At 41.8% G+C, this 13084-nt stretch overlaps 1 protein-coding gene across 8 annotated transcripts in view; it reads right to left on the reverse strand.

The window, feature by feature from the left end:
- Positions 1–13084, reverse strand: part of npas2 (neuronal PAS domain protein 2) — a 36191-nt gene that overhangs the window by 4914 nt on the left and 18193 nt on the right. For 3 of the 8 annotated variants that reach the window (XR_014598422.1, XM_084028863.1, XM_084028862.1), the window contains exons 2-21: positions 11598–11796; positions 9362–9418; positions 7827–7981; positions 7555–7646; positions 7095–7184; positions 6844–6964; positions 5984–6097; positions 5750–5868; positions 5144–5226; positions 4936–5042; positions 4670–4817; positions 4443–4527; positions 4218–4344; positions 3187–3284; positions 2968–3054; positions 2370–2567; positions 1444–1698; positions 766–950; positions 531–623; positions 216–450 (exon numbers count right to left, since the gene is read on the reverse strand). Coding sequence is in view for 7 of the 8 variants with exons in the window: in XM_084028863.1 (XP_083884989.1) it covers positions 216–450; positions 531–623; positions 766–950; positions 1444–1698; positions 2370–2567; positions 2968–3054; positions 3187–3284; positions 4218–4344; positions 4443–4527; positions 4670–4817; positions 4936–5042; positions 5144–5226; positions 5750–5868; positions 5984–6097; positions 6844–6964; positions 7095–7184; positions 7555–7646; positions 7827–7981; positions 9362–9418; positions 11598–11653 (2505 nt within the window). In the remaining variant the exon portion in view is untranslated. The remainder of the gene's footprint in view (positions 1–215; positions 451–530; positions 624–765; positions 951–1443; positions 1699–2369; positions 2568–2967; positions 3055–3186; positions 3285–4217; positions 4345–4442; positions 4528–4669; positions 4818–4935; positions 5043–5143; positions 5227–5749; positions 5869–5983; positions 6098–6843; positions 6965–7094; positions 7185–7554; positions 7647–7826; positions 7982–9361; positions 9419–11597; positions 11797–13084) is intronic. The other 5 variants (XM_084028864.1, XM_084028865.1, XM_084028867.1 and 2 more) reach the window with 5 other exon arrangements.

Genomic DNA, 13084 nt, shown 5'->3' on the forward strand with positions numbered 1-13084 from the left:
TTGAAAACAACACAGCGCTCTTATCAGAAATACACAGTAGCCTGTTGCTGTGGTAACTAGGCATTCAGATGCAGTGCAATGCCTAAAATTATCATAGCCATTGGTAATTACACTGAGCAGTATTATTCAACAAGCCAATGTTTAAAGCCTAGAAGGACAGTGATTTCCACACAGTGATTAATAGGGCATCACGACACGGCGGGCGGACGTCGTACCTGAAAGAACTGCTGGGGCTGCTGGAGCTGCAGGGAGTGCTGAGAAGCCTGAGGCTGAGTTTGGTAGGCGGACTGGGACTGGTTTGCGATGAAACTGTTGTGTGGGATCATGATGGGCGACGTGAAGACCGGGGAGGGCACGAGGACGGCGTTGCAGTTGACCTGCTGCATGGAGAACGAGGGGCCGATGATCTGCTGCTCCAACGTGTATCTGTTTGGAGGGCACAACGAAGAACTTAGGCACAAAATGAAATAGCACCACGCAAACAGACTGATGTGTGTGTGTGTGCGTGCGGTGTATCAAACGGTTCTCACATGGTTTGGGAGATGCCCATGTTGCACTGGGAAGGCTGCGTGGTGACACTGCTAGTGGGAACCAGCGTCTGCATTGGCTGGTTGAGGAGCATGCTGCAGGGGAAAAAATCCACTCAGTCTAGAGAAGTACGAAAACTGTGTATGCTATTCATAACAATAACGGCATATTGGTCATTTCCATACCACCTACTGTGGCTTTAAGAGGCTGTACTTCACATTTGATCATGTCTCTCACCGTAGTTGTCCATCTTGGTTGAACTCGCCGTCTGTGTGTCTTTGGTTTGCTTCCTGCAGAGACCTGGTGCTTGTCTGAGAGAACATCATGGGGTTGCTGTAGAAGGGCATCGTCACACTCGTGTTCGTCTCCATCGGCACGCTTACCGACTGTGCCTGCCCGCTCCGTGCAATCTTTTGCGGGACCTAAGATGGAACGAAGGAAACACACAGCATGGAGAAACTGTAGAACCCAACAGTCGAGTTAAAGAAATATCTAATATGCAGATTCCTACATAAAAACACAGTGTGAGGCAGAAGCGAAAAAACGTATAATGTATATGGATATATTCTGGATGTTGTGATGATCAAATTCCATCACCTGACAGTTTAGGTTTCGGGTTCCTGCGTTTTCTTTTTGTTACATTGCTAACGAGCACAAACTGCAGGCAGCGTATGGCCGAGGGACTGAACGCCACCTCTTGTTGTGATGTTTATACATTTACTAATTGACTGACATTAACCGCTGAATCCATAAAAGCCTCCTGTTGTGTTGTGTGCACCGAAGTAGGCTGTGAGTCGTTAGGTGCTAATGAGTGATGGTAATTTGGTTCATTATTTGTCCTCCTAACATTAGACGATCGCTTTCCAGACAGCTGTGTTTGGACAGTTTTCCAACAGTTGTTTCAGATTTGTGTACCGGTGTTGAGGGGGAGCTGTTCTCTCTCAGGAGTGAGTGAGGGGATGAATTGTGGGTCCTGCAGGACGATGCTTTTGGGTAGCCTGAAAGCTGCCTGATCAACGATGACTGGCTCTGCTGGGCCGCCCTGCCCGATCCCTGCTGCTGCTGCTGCTGCTGGTTCTGCTGCTGGTTCTGGTTCTGCTGCTGCTGCTGGTTCTGCTGCTGCTGCTGGGCCTGGCCAAAGTCATTTTGGATAGGCTGCTGTAACAACACCTTACACACACAAACGGACAATTTTAATCTATCCTTCATTTACTTAAAAAAAAATCCTTGTCATTTATTTTGGATCCGAAGTTTGCTTCCAGGGAGTTTTCTTGAATCTTCTTCTTCATTATAAAAAAATATGTTATTCTGCATTCATTGTGTAACTCCATTCAGTGTCTGTCATGGATTTATTCATAATTAGGTGAGGTAACATTGGCAAACAAAAAGGGACCGGCAGTCAGTTCCGGTTTAATACTGATTAGCAAACTGTTAATCTGTTGCACAAAAACGTGTGCTTGAGTTTCAAATCACAGCTCATCTCATGTCGCCTTCAAACCCAGCAGGCGAAGCCATTTGACAACTTGTCTTTGTTATACACACTACAATGCCCAGAGTGTCTTCTTCTTCTTCTTAGTGCATGTTATGTGGGTCATGTAGTGGTTAGAGTACTTGCGGTTGAACTGGTTTGTGCTGACCTCTTGGTGGGGCCCTTCCACCATTACTGTGAGGGGTTAGGTAATACAAGCTCACACTACGATGTTGGCTTAACAGCTGATACGTGAATGCCTAACAATCCTTTCTGTCCAGAGATCTGCAGCTATCTATTTTGTTTTTGGAGAAATGCAGTGCTGCGTGCCATGGCTGGTTTTGCCCTCCTTTTCTCTTTGTTGGAGTGTTACCTGGAGATTAGCGAGCTGAAGCTTCTCCTTAATGTCGTGCAGCTCCTGCTGCTGCGTCTTAATGTCAGCTTGCAGAATGCGCGTCCTCTCCTCCAGCTGCTCCTTCAGCTGGTTCATTACACAGAGCTGAGGCTGCTGCAGCTGATACATGGGTGACGACTGCTGCTGCTGCTGCTGCTGCTGCTGCGTTTGCTGTTGCTGCAAAGACATGATCCAAAAAGTCAGTTTGCAACAGACAGCAACAAGCCGGCCCATTTTCTCTTGTACTTCAATTGTGCTTCTTTTTTTCAGCGAATGTACCATATGAGAAGATAATCCGTTTGTATGAGTCATATAATGGCATATTCTTGTGATTCTTCACACTTGATATTGGTTTTACAAGTAAAAAAAAAGTATAAGGATAGGAGGGAAAAGCAATGTGCAAAGCTACAATAAATACACATTTCATATATCATCTTTTCCTAATTCCTTTTTTAACTGGATGTAGATGCACAAGCAGATTAAATAAACACATAGCATAACCGCCATAACAGAAATACATTGTACACAAACAGAGGAGAGGAGGGCAACGGGCAGGAGAAGAGATCTAAGCACTAACCATTGCGGAGTGCTTGCTGCAGGTAGGAGAAAGGGGGAGGCTCAGTTGGGGAATGAGGTCAAAGGAATTTTGTCTTTGTGCCAAATTCTACAAGGAAAATGACAGGGTTTTACAATTTAGCACAATCTGTGACATAATATTGTGTCAACTTGGTGCTGCGGTTTCCTACTGACCATCTCCAAAAGACAGACGGAGACACACGTAGACGTGTAAACTGACCTTTGAACTACTAGGCTGGAGTCTGGCAGATGTCTTCTCTGTCCCAATGGAGGCAGACTGCCACGACGGTGTGCAGGCCTCTGTGTAGGAGTTTGCTGCTGCAAGAGAGACAGACAATACACACTTAGACAATAGCAGACTGATGTTCAGATCATTATCACCGTCTTTGTCACATAACAGCTAACCTGTTACTGCAATAAAGATATGATATATTTAAAGTCCTGATGTTGTGAATTGTCATTTCTTCTTAAGAAGAGTTGCGTTTCTGAGGTAAAGGCTGATCAACTTATGAAATCCATTTCCTTTTCTGTTTTTTTAACAATACTACTGATTCACTAGTCCTTGATTGCCACCTCATTCTGCCCCTGACTTAAACCCACGAACGGTGATGCATTCATTGGACCAAGTAAAGGGAAAACATCTACGAACTATTTTTCCTCACGGAAACAGTTTTATGAATATGTCTTAGGAAATAGTGAGAGCATATATATGTGTGGGAAGCCGGCAGCAGCAGCTATGTTTATGGACAGCCTCTGTAATGAGTTTGCTACTGGCGCTGTGTATTGTTCATAAACAAGTAGATGGAAGTGAAGTGTTTTAGACGGTGGGCGGAGGAGCAGCTAAAGTCGGAGAGACTGGAGGCTCAAACAAACAAGGCTCAAGTAACATTTCATCATAGATGCATCGTCACCCACATTTATCAAGGTAGGCGTTTTAGTGACTTCTGGTCTGCTTAGTTACAGAAGTTTTTGCCTCCGATCCCAAAGTCTTCTCAGATCAACTGCAGTTTTAATCTTTCTGTATGATTTTCTTCCAGATTTTCAATTTATTGATCTACCGTTATTTTTGACCTTGTGAAAGCGAGTTATCAATGATTCTGCAGTGAATAACGGTCACATGCAGCCTTGGAAAGTCTCCCCACATTTTTCCAGTCAAATGTAAACAGTTCCTTCAGCCATATTTCTGGATTTCTGTACATATTGACCTGCTGTTGAGTGAGTTAGCACTTTAGGGAGCAGAGGATGACTCACATGCAGAGTCTGACATCGCTGTGTGGGAGGACTTCCGGGAGCTGTGGGAGGATACCGAACGTGCACCGCTGTTTCTGTCCCGCGGAGGGTCCAGTGTGGAGCAGATGTCCAAGTACAGCTCCTGAGCCTGGAACAGTTCAACAATGAAGGTCAGATCTGGAGCTGAAACCCACGCTGACCTTGTAAAAGCTTTACATCGAGTATGAAAGGGAACATCGCTCTTACCTTTACTGAAGACGGGGCTATCTCAGGCGGCGACAGCTCTTCAAAGCCAAACGCTCTCCTCCTTTCAGCTCGCACTTCAGCATAACTGGAAAAAAAACACATAGAAAAAGCATGTGTGACAATGTGTACATCTTAATCTGAATGTGCCGATGCTTTACACAAAGCCTTCATCTCAGGACGCTGACAGAATGTCCACATCCATCCAGAGGTGCACTGATCCGACTTACCTGACAACAGTGTGAGTACAGACAATGAACTCAGGTTTGGAGTTCCACTGGTGGTAAGTGATGTAGTAGTGAGTCTGCAACCAAATCCACTGCTGACCTTTGGTCAGGAAGCGATAGTAGCAGGATTTACCCTTTCCAAACTGCATTACTGAGGATATCAAAAAAGAGAAAAGAATGTAAACCTGTAACCCATTTTTCAGAGATGGATTCCTGGATGTGGAGGCGGAGAAAGTGGTTGATAAGAGAGAAGCAACAGAGTTACTCACGCTGCTTATGACACTGAGCTATAAGCTCCAAGTCATCCACATGATAGTAATCATAGCCAGAAGTTCCAAGAACCTCAAAGGGTAAGTAGCCTATGATCGGTGAAGCTCTGTAACCAAAAAAAAAAAAGATGATAAACATGTAAGAAAGAAACATTCTTGCTAAAAAAGCTCTGCTGCCGATTGACAGGAGGAGGAATCAACCTTTTACCTGTGATCTAAAAACAGGAACTTCCATTCAAGGCTGTGTCTGGATGTGAATTCATTACAAGGATCTTCCACGTTACACAAATCCTGAACACAAATAACAGAGTGAGAAGGTCAGTGTTGGGAATTCACAGCAATGCATGATATACCAGCCTTGCTGCAGTAGCTGGGAGATTTTAAGCTTACTCATTACATTCAGAAACTAACATTAAGCTGCTATGCTGGTATAACGCTTGTACGGTGAAACATGTTTCAAAATCCACAGTATGTTTATGTTTGAAAGTAGTCCGTGTGTCCGTTAGTGTTACGTTATGAATTGATTTCAACATCACAAGATGTTACAAATCAGATTTCAACTCCCAGAGCACCTTTGGGGTCGGGTGTATCTTGATGATGTAATCAGTAGGAAGGTCCTCAGTGTGCAACAAAAAAATCTCCAGAGTGAGAGTTCTTAATGAGTGATCCCTCAAACTAAATCCCCCTGATAGACCATAGCTCATTTTGATTAGCACTTCACACCTCTTTTTATCCTTGAGAATAATGACAGCAAGCATATGCAAAGCAAACAGAGAAAGAAAGGGCCACGAGTGAAGAGCCGAGCTGGTCTTACCTTTAGAAACTGTGGAGTGACTAATCGTACAGTAGCAATGAGGCAGACCTGCTCCTCTAGCGATGACTGAAGGCTTCTTGGTAACGTGGAATCGAGTCCATTACAAGAAGATGTAGGCACTATATGAAAGAAGCTTCTATTATACATGTGGTTCCCCATTCAATGTGTTACATTAAAGCAAATTAAGATCATTTAAGTCTTTTAAAGAAGGAGAAAGATAAAAAAAAACCTTACCATTGTTATGAAACTTGAAATCTCCAACAAACTTGACGTACTCGTACACAGGCGGCTCCTTTGGGTCAATGTTACCTCTGGCTAGATGACAGCAAAATTCAATATGTTCCTCACCTGAAAAACAGCAGATTTAAATTTTTAATAGCCTATTCATGACACAGCATCTTTATCTCAATTCTTTATGGGATGTTTCTTAATAATATCTATATATATATATGAAAGTTCACATCTTGTGTAACACGATCAGGCATCATTTTTAGGTAACAGCAGTATTTTGCTTAAAAGTGAGACAATCCTGTTTATGCAAGAGAGACAAAAGATGGATGCCTCTTTTGTAATGTGCCAAAGAGATAATGATGGCTCCAGACGTGGCTCTGTGACAGTTTGCTATTTAGGCTTCTAAGTATAGGCTGAGACACTCGCTTCTCACCATCTCTCCTTCTCAGAAAAGCCCAATAGTAATACAGGATTAAGGTCAGTGTCTTGAGCCCCAGATACTACATTGCTTTGGATTACTGTGCTAACATAACAGTGATTTAAAGTCTTAACTATGATACTAAGCTAGCTCCTATTATTAGCGAAAGGGCTAATCATAGCACCACCCTAATCATCAATCCAATAAACTCTGGATCCCGATTCAGCAACCTGCTCTAAATATTAAGTTTGAACTCAGAACTTGTCAAGAGTCAAGCCTTGTTTTTATGACAGTATAAACTTTGAGCTACAAATGAAACAAGATGTATTTCTCTCCCATACTGAACTCTTGACATCCTGATAATGGAGATAACCAGACACAACGTGTTGTCAGAAACAGACAGGAGCCAGATGTGTGCAGAGAAAACGCCCGGTAGGATACTCACCGTCAAGGAAGTCAGCAGCAATGGGGTCGGTCATGAGCATGTGGGATGATAGCAGCTTATACACCTCCCCGTGTTCCCGCTCCGGGAGGAAATTCAAGATATTTTGGTCCACCATATCTGACTGGTGCAAAAGGACAGATGACCTTTAAGCATTTTAAAGTCGTTTCAGATAGCCTATGGCAGTTTTCAACCTGCACATGCAGTAATGGATATAGAAAAACAATTAAAGTAACTTATTCCAGCTCACTTACTGGTAAATGGCCAATGAGTGAAGACACGCTGTCAGATACGTATATGATGTTGCCATCTGTAGTCAATGCTATCAAAAAACCATCTAGGGCCTGGGAGAAGAGGGACAGATCAGACCCTTTAACAATGAGGTCATGAGGTGTTAAGGCGGAAAGAAAATATTGCACTCACATTGTGGCATATCATCATCATCATCATCATCATCACATATAAAATGTTATTTTGTGTTAATAATAATATAATTGTCTTAATATGTGCCTCCTCTACTCCTACCGCGTTTAAGGGAGTTACTACATTTCCAACCCTGCTTTAACAACAGTGAAAATATCATTCTCATCATGTAATCTTGCCCAGCTCTCCATGGGTGTGTTATGGAGAGTGTTTGCTTCTCTTTTTTTTTATTAACAATATTAGTCAATGTCAGAGCTTAATGGACTTGGACTGCATCCTCCTGAGCTTTACCTCCAGCATCAGCTGAGTGAACTCCTCATTACTGAGGAACGAAGGCTTCCAGTCCTGCCTTACATCACACGTTTCGTTCTGCGCAGTGATATCTGAAAAAGACCAGGACGTGGATTTAGTGTGATGAACTCCCGCATGAGAAGAAGTGTAGTAGATATTGATGGAAATAAAAGGGGGGAATTAATAAAGGTGCGTCTAAAAGTAGAAACAAAACTAATACAGTCCGTCAACATCTCTCAAACTAAGTACACACGCTGTGTATATTCCGCTACCTTTCTGTTTCTGCAGGAAGTCGATAGTCCTCTGCAGTATGGTGGACTTGTCCATCTTGCGTGGATGGCCTTGACCCTGCAGCATTGTGCATAGCTCCTTGATGAGCACATTGAATTGGTCTCTTCTTTTCTTTTCCGATTTGTTACGAGATGCCCTACAGCGATGGACACAAGAGAATAATTAGAAATCAGTGGAATCGCAGGTCAAAGCTCAGCAAACGTTTATTTATCCTGTTCAGACCTAATATCCCTTTTCCAAACATCAGACCACAAGGACACACTTATTTGCAGAAAAATAGAAAAATCGAAAGGATCACACAGGGATTGAGAAAGAAATAAGAGAGCGGCAACAGCAGCAGTGATACAATACAGAATAAAATACTTGTTTATTTTCATCTCGTTTCCTCCCTAATTGGTTTCTATCAGGTTTGGTTAAAGCCACCACCAATTTTCTTTCTATTAATACTGAATCAGGGGAGTGTAGTGTAGCGTGGAAGTGGTCGCTCATAATTATGATCCCACAGAGAGTTATTAGCCCACTCTGCAGTTCTTTAGCCTCTTTTAGCTCACTGTTTTGGATTTACGGCCCACACGTTGACTGATGGCTCTCATTGATACGATTTCCAGCAGCGGGCAGCAGATTTCAGCAGATGCGCTCATGAACCTGCTGTGCAGTTCCCACTACACACCAACCAGCAGACAGACAAAGCTAAAGCCTATTTTCCACAGTAGTTGGTGGAGACAAAAAGAGAATATCCCATTTCCATTCAGTCTGTTAGATGTATAGGTAAGCAACTCCTTGCTATGATATTAGTAATAACAAGTTAAAACTGCATGTCAGTCAACTTGTTTTGGATTTCCTGTGCCGAAAAGTGAGACAAAGGATTTAATTCAAAATTTGAGTCGACTCTTTTTATGCCAATTAACCTGGAGTTATAGAAAAACCAAATACTTTAGAACGTTCTCATCTGCCATTTTAGCAGGTTCAAAGTATGTAATTAAGAATTTGGTCATGCAAATTACATATTTCATATAATTATTTTAAAGGGTTTTGGGGGGGATGTGTGGCAAATGTAATTGATGGAGATGAGGCATACAGTAGCTTCCCCAACATTAAGGCCAACAGCCCTACAAGTATTACACCGGGAGCTCTTCCACTGAGAAATAATTAAAGTCTGGAAAAATGCGTGAAATATTATATTATATTAGATATCTGGAAGGAAGCAGGACCAAGAGGTGACAAAAGTAATCATCCGTTGTGAATTGCGTTTAATCTGAATTTATTATCAGATAGATTTAAATCGTCATGTACTTCATTAATAAAACATAATGTAACGTTGAAGCTTCTAGCTTCTTTTAAACTATTTAACTGCCACCAAAGACACGTTTTCTTTCCCCATTACTGAAGGAGCAGAGATAGAATCTACACATACATTGAGTATAGCTGTAACTTAATGTGTTAAAACTTCCATGCAACATATAACATACTGTATGTTCAGTCTAAACGGACAAACATAAAGGAAAAGGCCACGTACCTTTTTGCCCTGTCTTTCTCATCTTCATCCAGCAAATCGTCTACGCAGCTGTTGGTGCTGTAAAAACAGAGGGATACAAGGTCAATGTAGTTCCTTTAATGATTTAGCAGCGTCATCAGATCATCAGACACCAACATGCACATTTTGTCATAATACAACGTTGACCCTCCTACAATGGGCCCTTTTCACAGCAGACGTCTTAACTCGTCATCGGAAAATGACATGTAACTAATAACATTTACAATCACTCTGTTCTGTTCAAGTGTCCCAGTAGACCACGACAGCTTGACATTGAACTGGCATGGACAATACCAGGACAGACGCAGCTAAATGGAATCCAGCCATAATTATATGGGGAAAATGTCTTCTGCGAGTCAGACATATTCAGGACAGAGACAAACCCGTTAACCCAGTTCAAGGGCCTTGCTTTTTTCGCATATTTAACAGGTCGCTGTGGCATGTAAACGTCCCACTCTATTTTGGGTTTCTGCTGTCTGTGCACACTCACTGGCTCACACAGTTTGATAATAACAAGAAATATGGCAGCCAGTCTAACATGTGGACTTACGTTTTACGTATTAAAGACACATTAAGCAGCAGCCAGTGTTATCGTTTTTACACACACCTGCCAGTAGATATTTATTATCCTAGGCCAGGACGGCACGTTTGGACTTTAATATACTGTAACAAGTTCATCAATGGTAATGGACACAATCATAAATAAGTCATAAAGCACTGAGGGATATGTAAACAGACTCATTCAAATAAGACTTTAACCCTAGTGCGGCCACAGATAAGCAATTTCAAGGAGTGCCACCAGGCTTCTGCTAGCCGAACTTGAAAATGTGTCGTTTTCCACTGAGTTTGAGTCGAGTTCAGAGGGATTTGTTGTGTACAGCATCAAATCTCTCTCTCTGTGTGTGACTAACTCTACCAATTGTCTGCATCCATGCACGTCATGTTGCATGTAGACAAGAAAAGGAGTGAAAAAGAAAGCGCTAGGCATTAGCCTGACTTGCTAACAGTCAGAAATGACAAAGACAATACATACATGGTGGGTTAGTGTTACTATGATGTTACTGTGGTTTCTTTCATTCCCCCCCCAATCAAATCATTACATGATAATCTGACAACATGGTACCAGCTTTTCTGTATCCACAGTGATGGGAGCTATTGGTGTGGCCAGAGTATAAAACAGACTTATGTTTGAATTGTATTGTATAAAGGGGAGATTTAAGGATATTAAGGAGATTAAGTGGTATGAGATACATTACGTTGTCTTAAAGCTATGCTCTACATTCTGAAAAAAGCATCCGCCCCCCAACCAAACCCCTCCCTCAGCGTTCCACGATTCGACGAGGCAGGATGACGAGGAGCAGGGGAGACGAGGGGATTGGATGGAGGGTACGAGCCAATGAGAGCCAATTTCTATGCAGGCCTACGGCTGATAGACTGATTTTTTTTAATTCCAAATCGTAGACCATAGCTTTAAATCAATATTAATAAAGACACTGTGATTCATTAAAAGGCTTCATGAACCTTTATAGATGAGAGTGCTCTGTGAGATCATCTATAAGCATGTGTGAGAAATGTTCTCTGCTTTGCATATGGCACTGCAAAACGTACATAGCTGGAGGGTTATGCAATGGCATGACACAGATTTCTAGATTTATTCAGAGCCTAAATGTACTAAATTAATTCTTAGAATGAATTTTTAACAGTCATGCTTATTTAACATTTCCCTTTTTACATTGTAGTATAATAAACTAACAATTAAGGACTGTGGAAGAGTTCACTGAATCCATCTTCACCCTCACTTGTTTCTTATCATTCCTTAATCCAGTAGTTAACCCACATTCTCACCCATCCAACGGGCCAATGATTGACATTTTAATAAGTGGCAGATTCAGAGAAATAAAGGACTTTAAGCAGAAAATTGTTTTTTTGAACATCTTGAGATGTCCTTCTGTTTTCTTTGGAACACCTGCGCATGTACCCATCAATGCTTACATCCCGTTAAGGAAACTTTTTAAAAAACAAATCATTCCATGCTGAATACTTCACTACCGAAGTCATGTCATGTCATGTCATAACTGGACTGATTCAGGATATGATGACTGTTGAAGCGGAGTTCAAATGCTGAAGAACTATTTGCACAATATAGAATATGTACATGTCAAGCACTTTGTATGGAGCAGAAATAGAATAAAGATTGCAAAGTGAAATTAATACTCACTCCCATTCCCTGCGGCTGGATGGACAGGGGTCCCCGAAGTCAGAAAGGTTGTCCATACTCACTCCTTTTCCCAACCAGGCCCTTCCGGAAGTCTTATAAGTCCCATCCGCGCTGACCTTGTCTGAACACTCTTTTGGAAAAAACTACCGCTGACCAGTTGCCCACCAGCTTCTTGAGTCCACCAAAGAAACGCAAAATCCTGTGAAAACAGGCAAAAACTGATTACAGCATCCCCTAAGTGACCATTTGTTGAGGATGAAAACGGTCTTGCATTAAAAAAGACAGTACAGTGTATGAGCAACTCCAGCTACTACCTGGGTACAGTACTTCATCACTAAAGAAGTGGTTTTGCACAGGAGGAGCTCCCATGACCTAGAAAAAAATGTCTGAGGCAGAAAGCTCTTTTGATAACCCAGCACACAACAAGAGAGTGTGGAACAGCCACCTCCTTCACATCCTGGATACAAGGCTAGCTTAAACAGCGTGGAGCACTCACCTCTATTATAAACCAAACTAAGAATCACACACTGGAGCCTCGGCCAGCTGCAATGAAACACCACAGGATACGACTGTTTTAAATAACAGATTATTAAGACATTGTCTCCATTTAGTGTTTGTGTCGTAAACAGAACATAAAACTTTTCAAGTCACCAAATATCAACCGTCTGATTTAAACACGATAGTATTTCAAGTAGGAAAACTAAACCCACTACTTCTCCTCACTCCTTTAGCTTTGTTTAAGTTAGTGCATGGTCTTCTGGCCTGGAAATATTTAGCATTATAAATCATTTATATCCAGGTTATAATTACATTGGGTGAGTGATGTGAATTCAGGCAGTGGTAAGTGTTTTTTCGGTCTGTCTGAGTGATGCCTCTGTGATGTACACAAGAAGCCTCTGGGGGAAACTACATTATTGCATTTACCATAATTTAAAACCAAATTGAAACTCATTTTCAGAGGAGGAATAATTAGGTAAGAGTGAGGTGGTTACTCCAAAAAACTCAAGTCTCAGTCTAAAAAAACCTGCACCTTACTTCAAACTTGCCGACAGTCTTAAGCCCAAAGGTTTCAATATTATCATAGCCCCATATGTATGAACATACAACTATGCAGCAAATGCAAATATGTGGATGTGAGCAGGAATGGCAGACTGTCCCTGTGGCAGCCCTGTTTGGTCGGTGATGTACCCTCCAAACCATAAGCAGGTATAGCTAATGGATGAAAGGATGTGAAAACGTAATGGAAGAATGATACATTTCACATGGATCAACATATAAGAAGAGGACCAAGCAAGCCAGTGACCACTAATTCCCCATTTATTTATTTCCCCATATGACTGCTGATAATGTCTATGGACCTCAAACAATAAATATTGGATTCTAAAGATAAAAAACACGACAAAAACAAGTTTAATATCACATTTACCATTTAATGTTTGTTTTGAATCATCACTGAAATCCCTGCTCTCCTATCAGGAGATGTGTGT

This window comes from Eutrigla gurnardus, assembly GCF_963514095.1.
Source record: "Eutrigla gurnardus genome assembly, chromosome: 15".
Taxonomy (NCBI): Eukaryota; Metazoa; Chordata; class Actinopteri; order Perciformes; family Triglidae; genus Eutrigla; species Eutrigla gurnardus.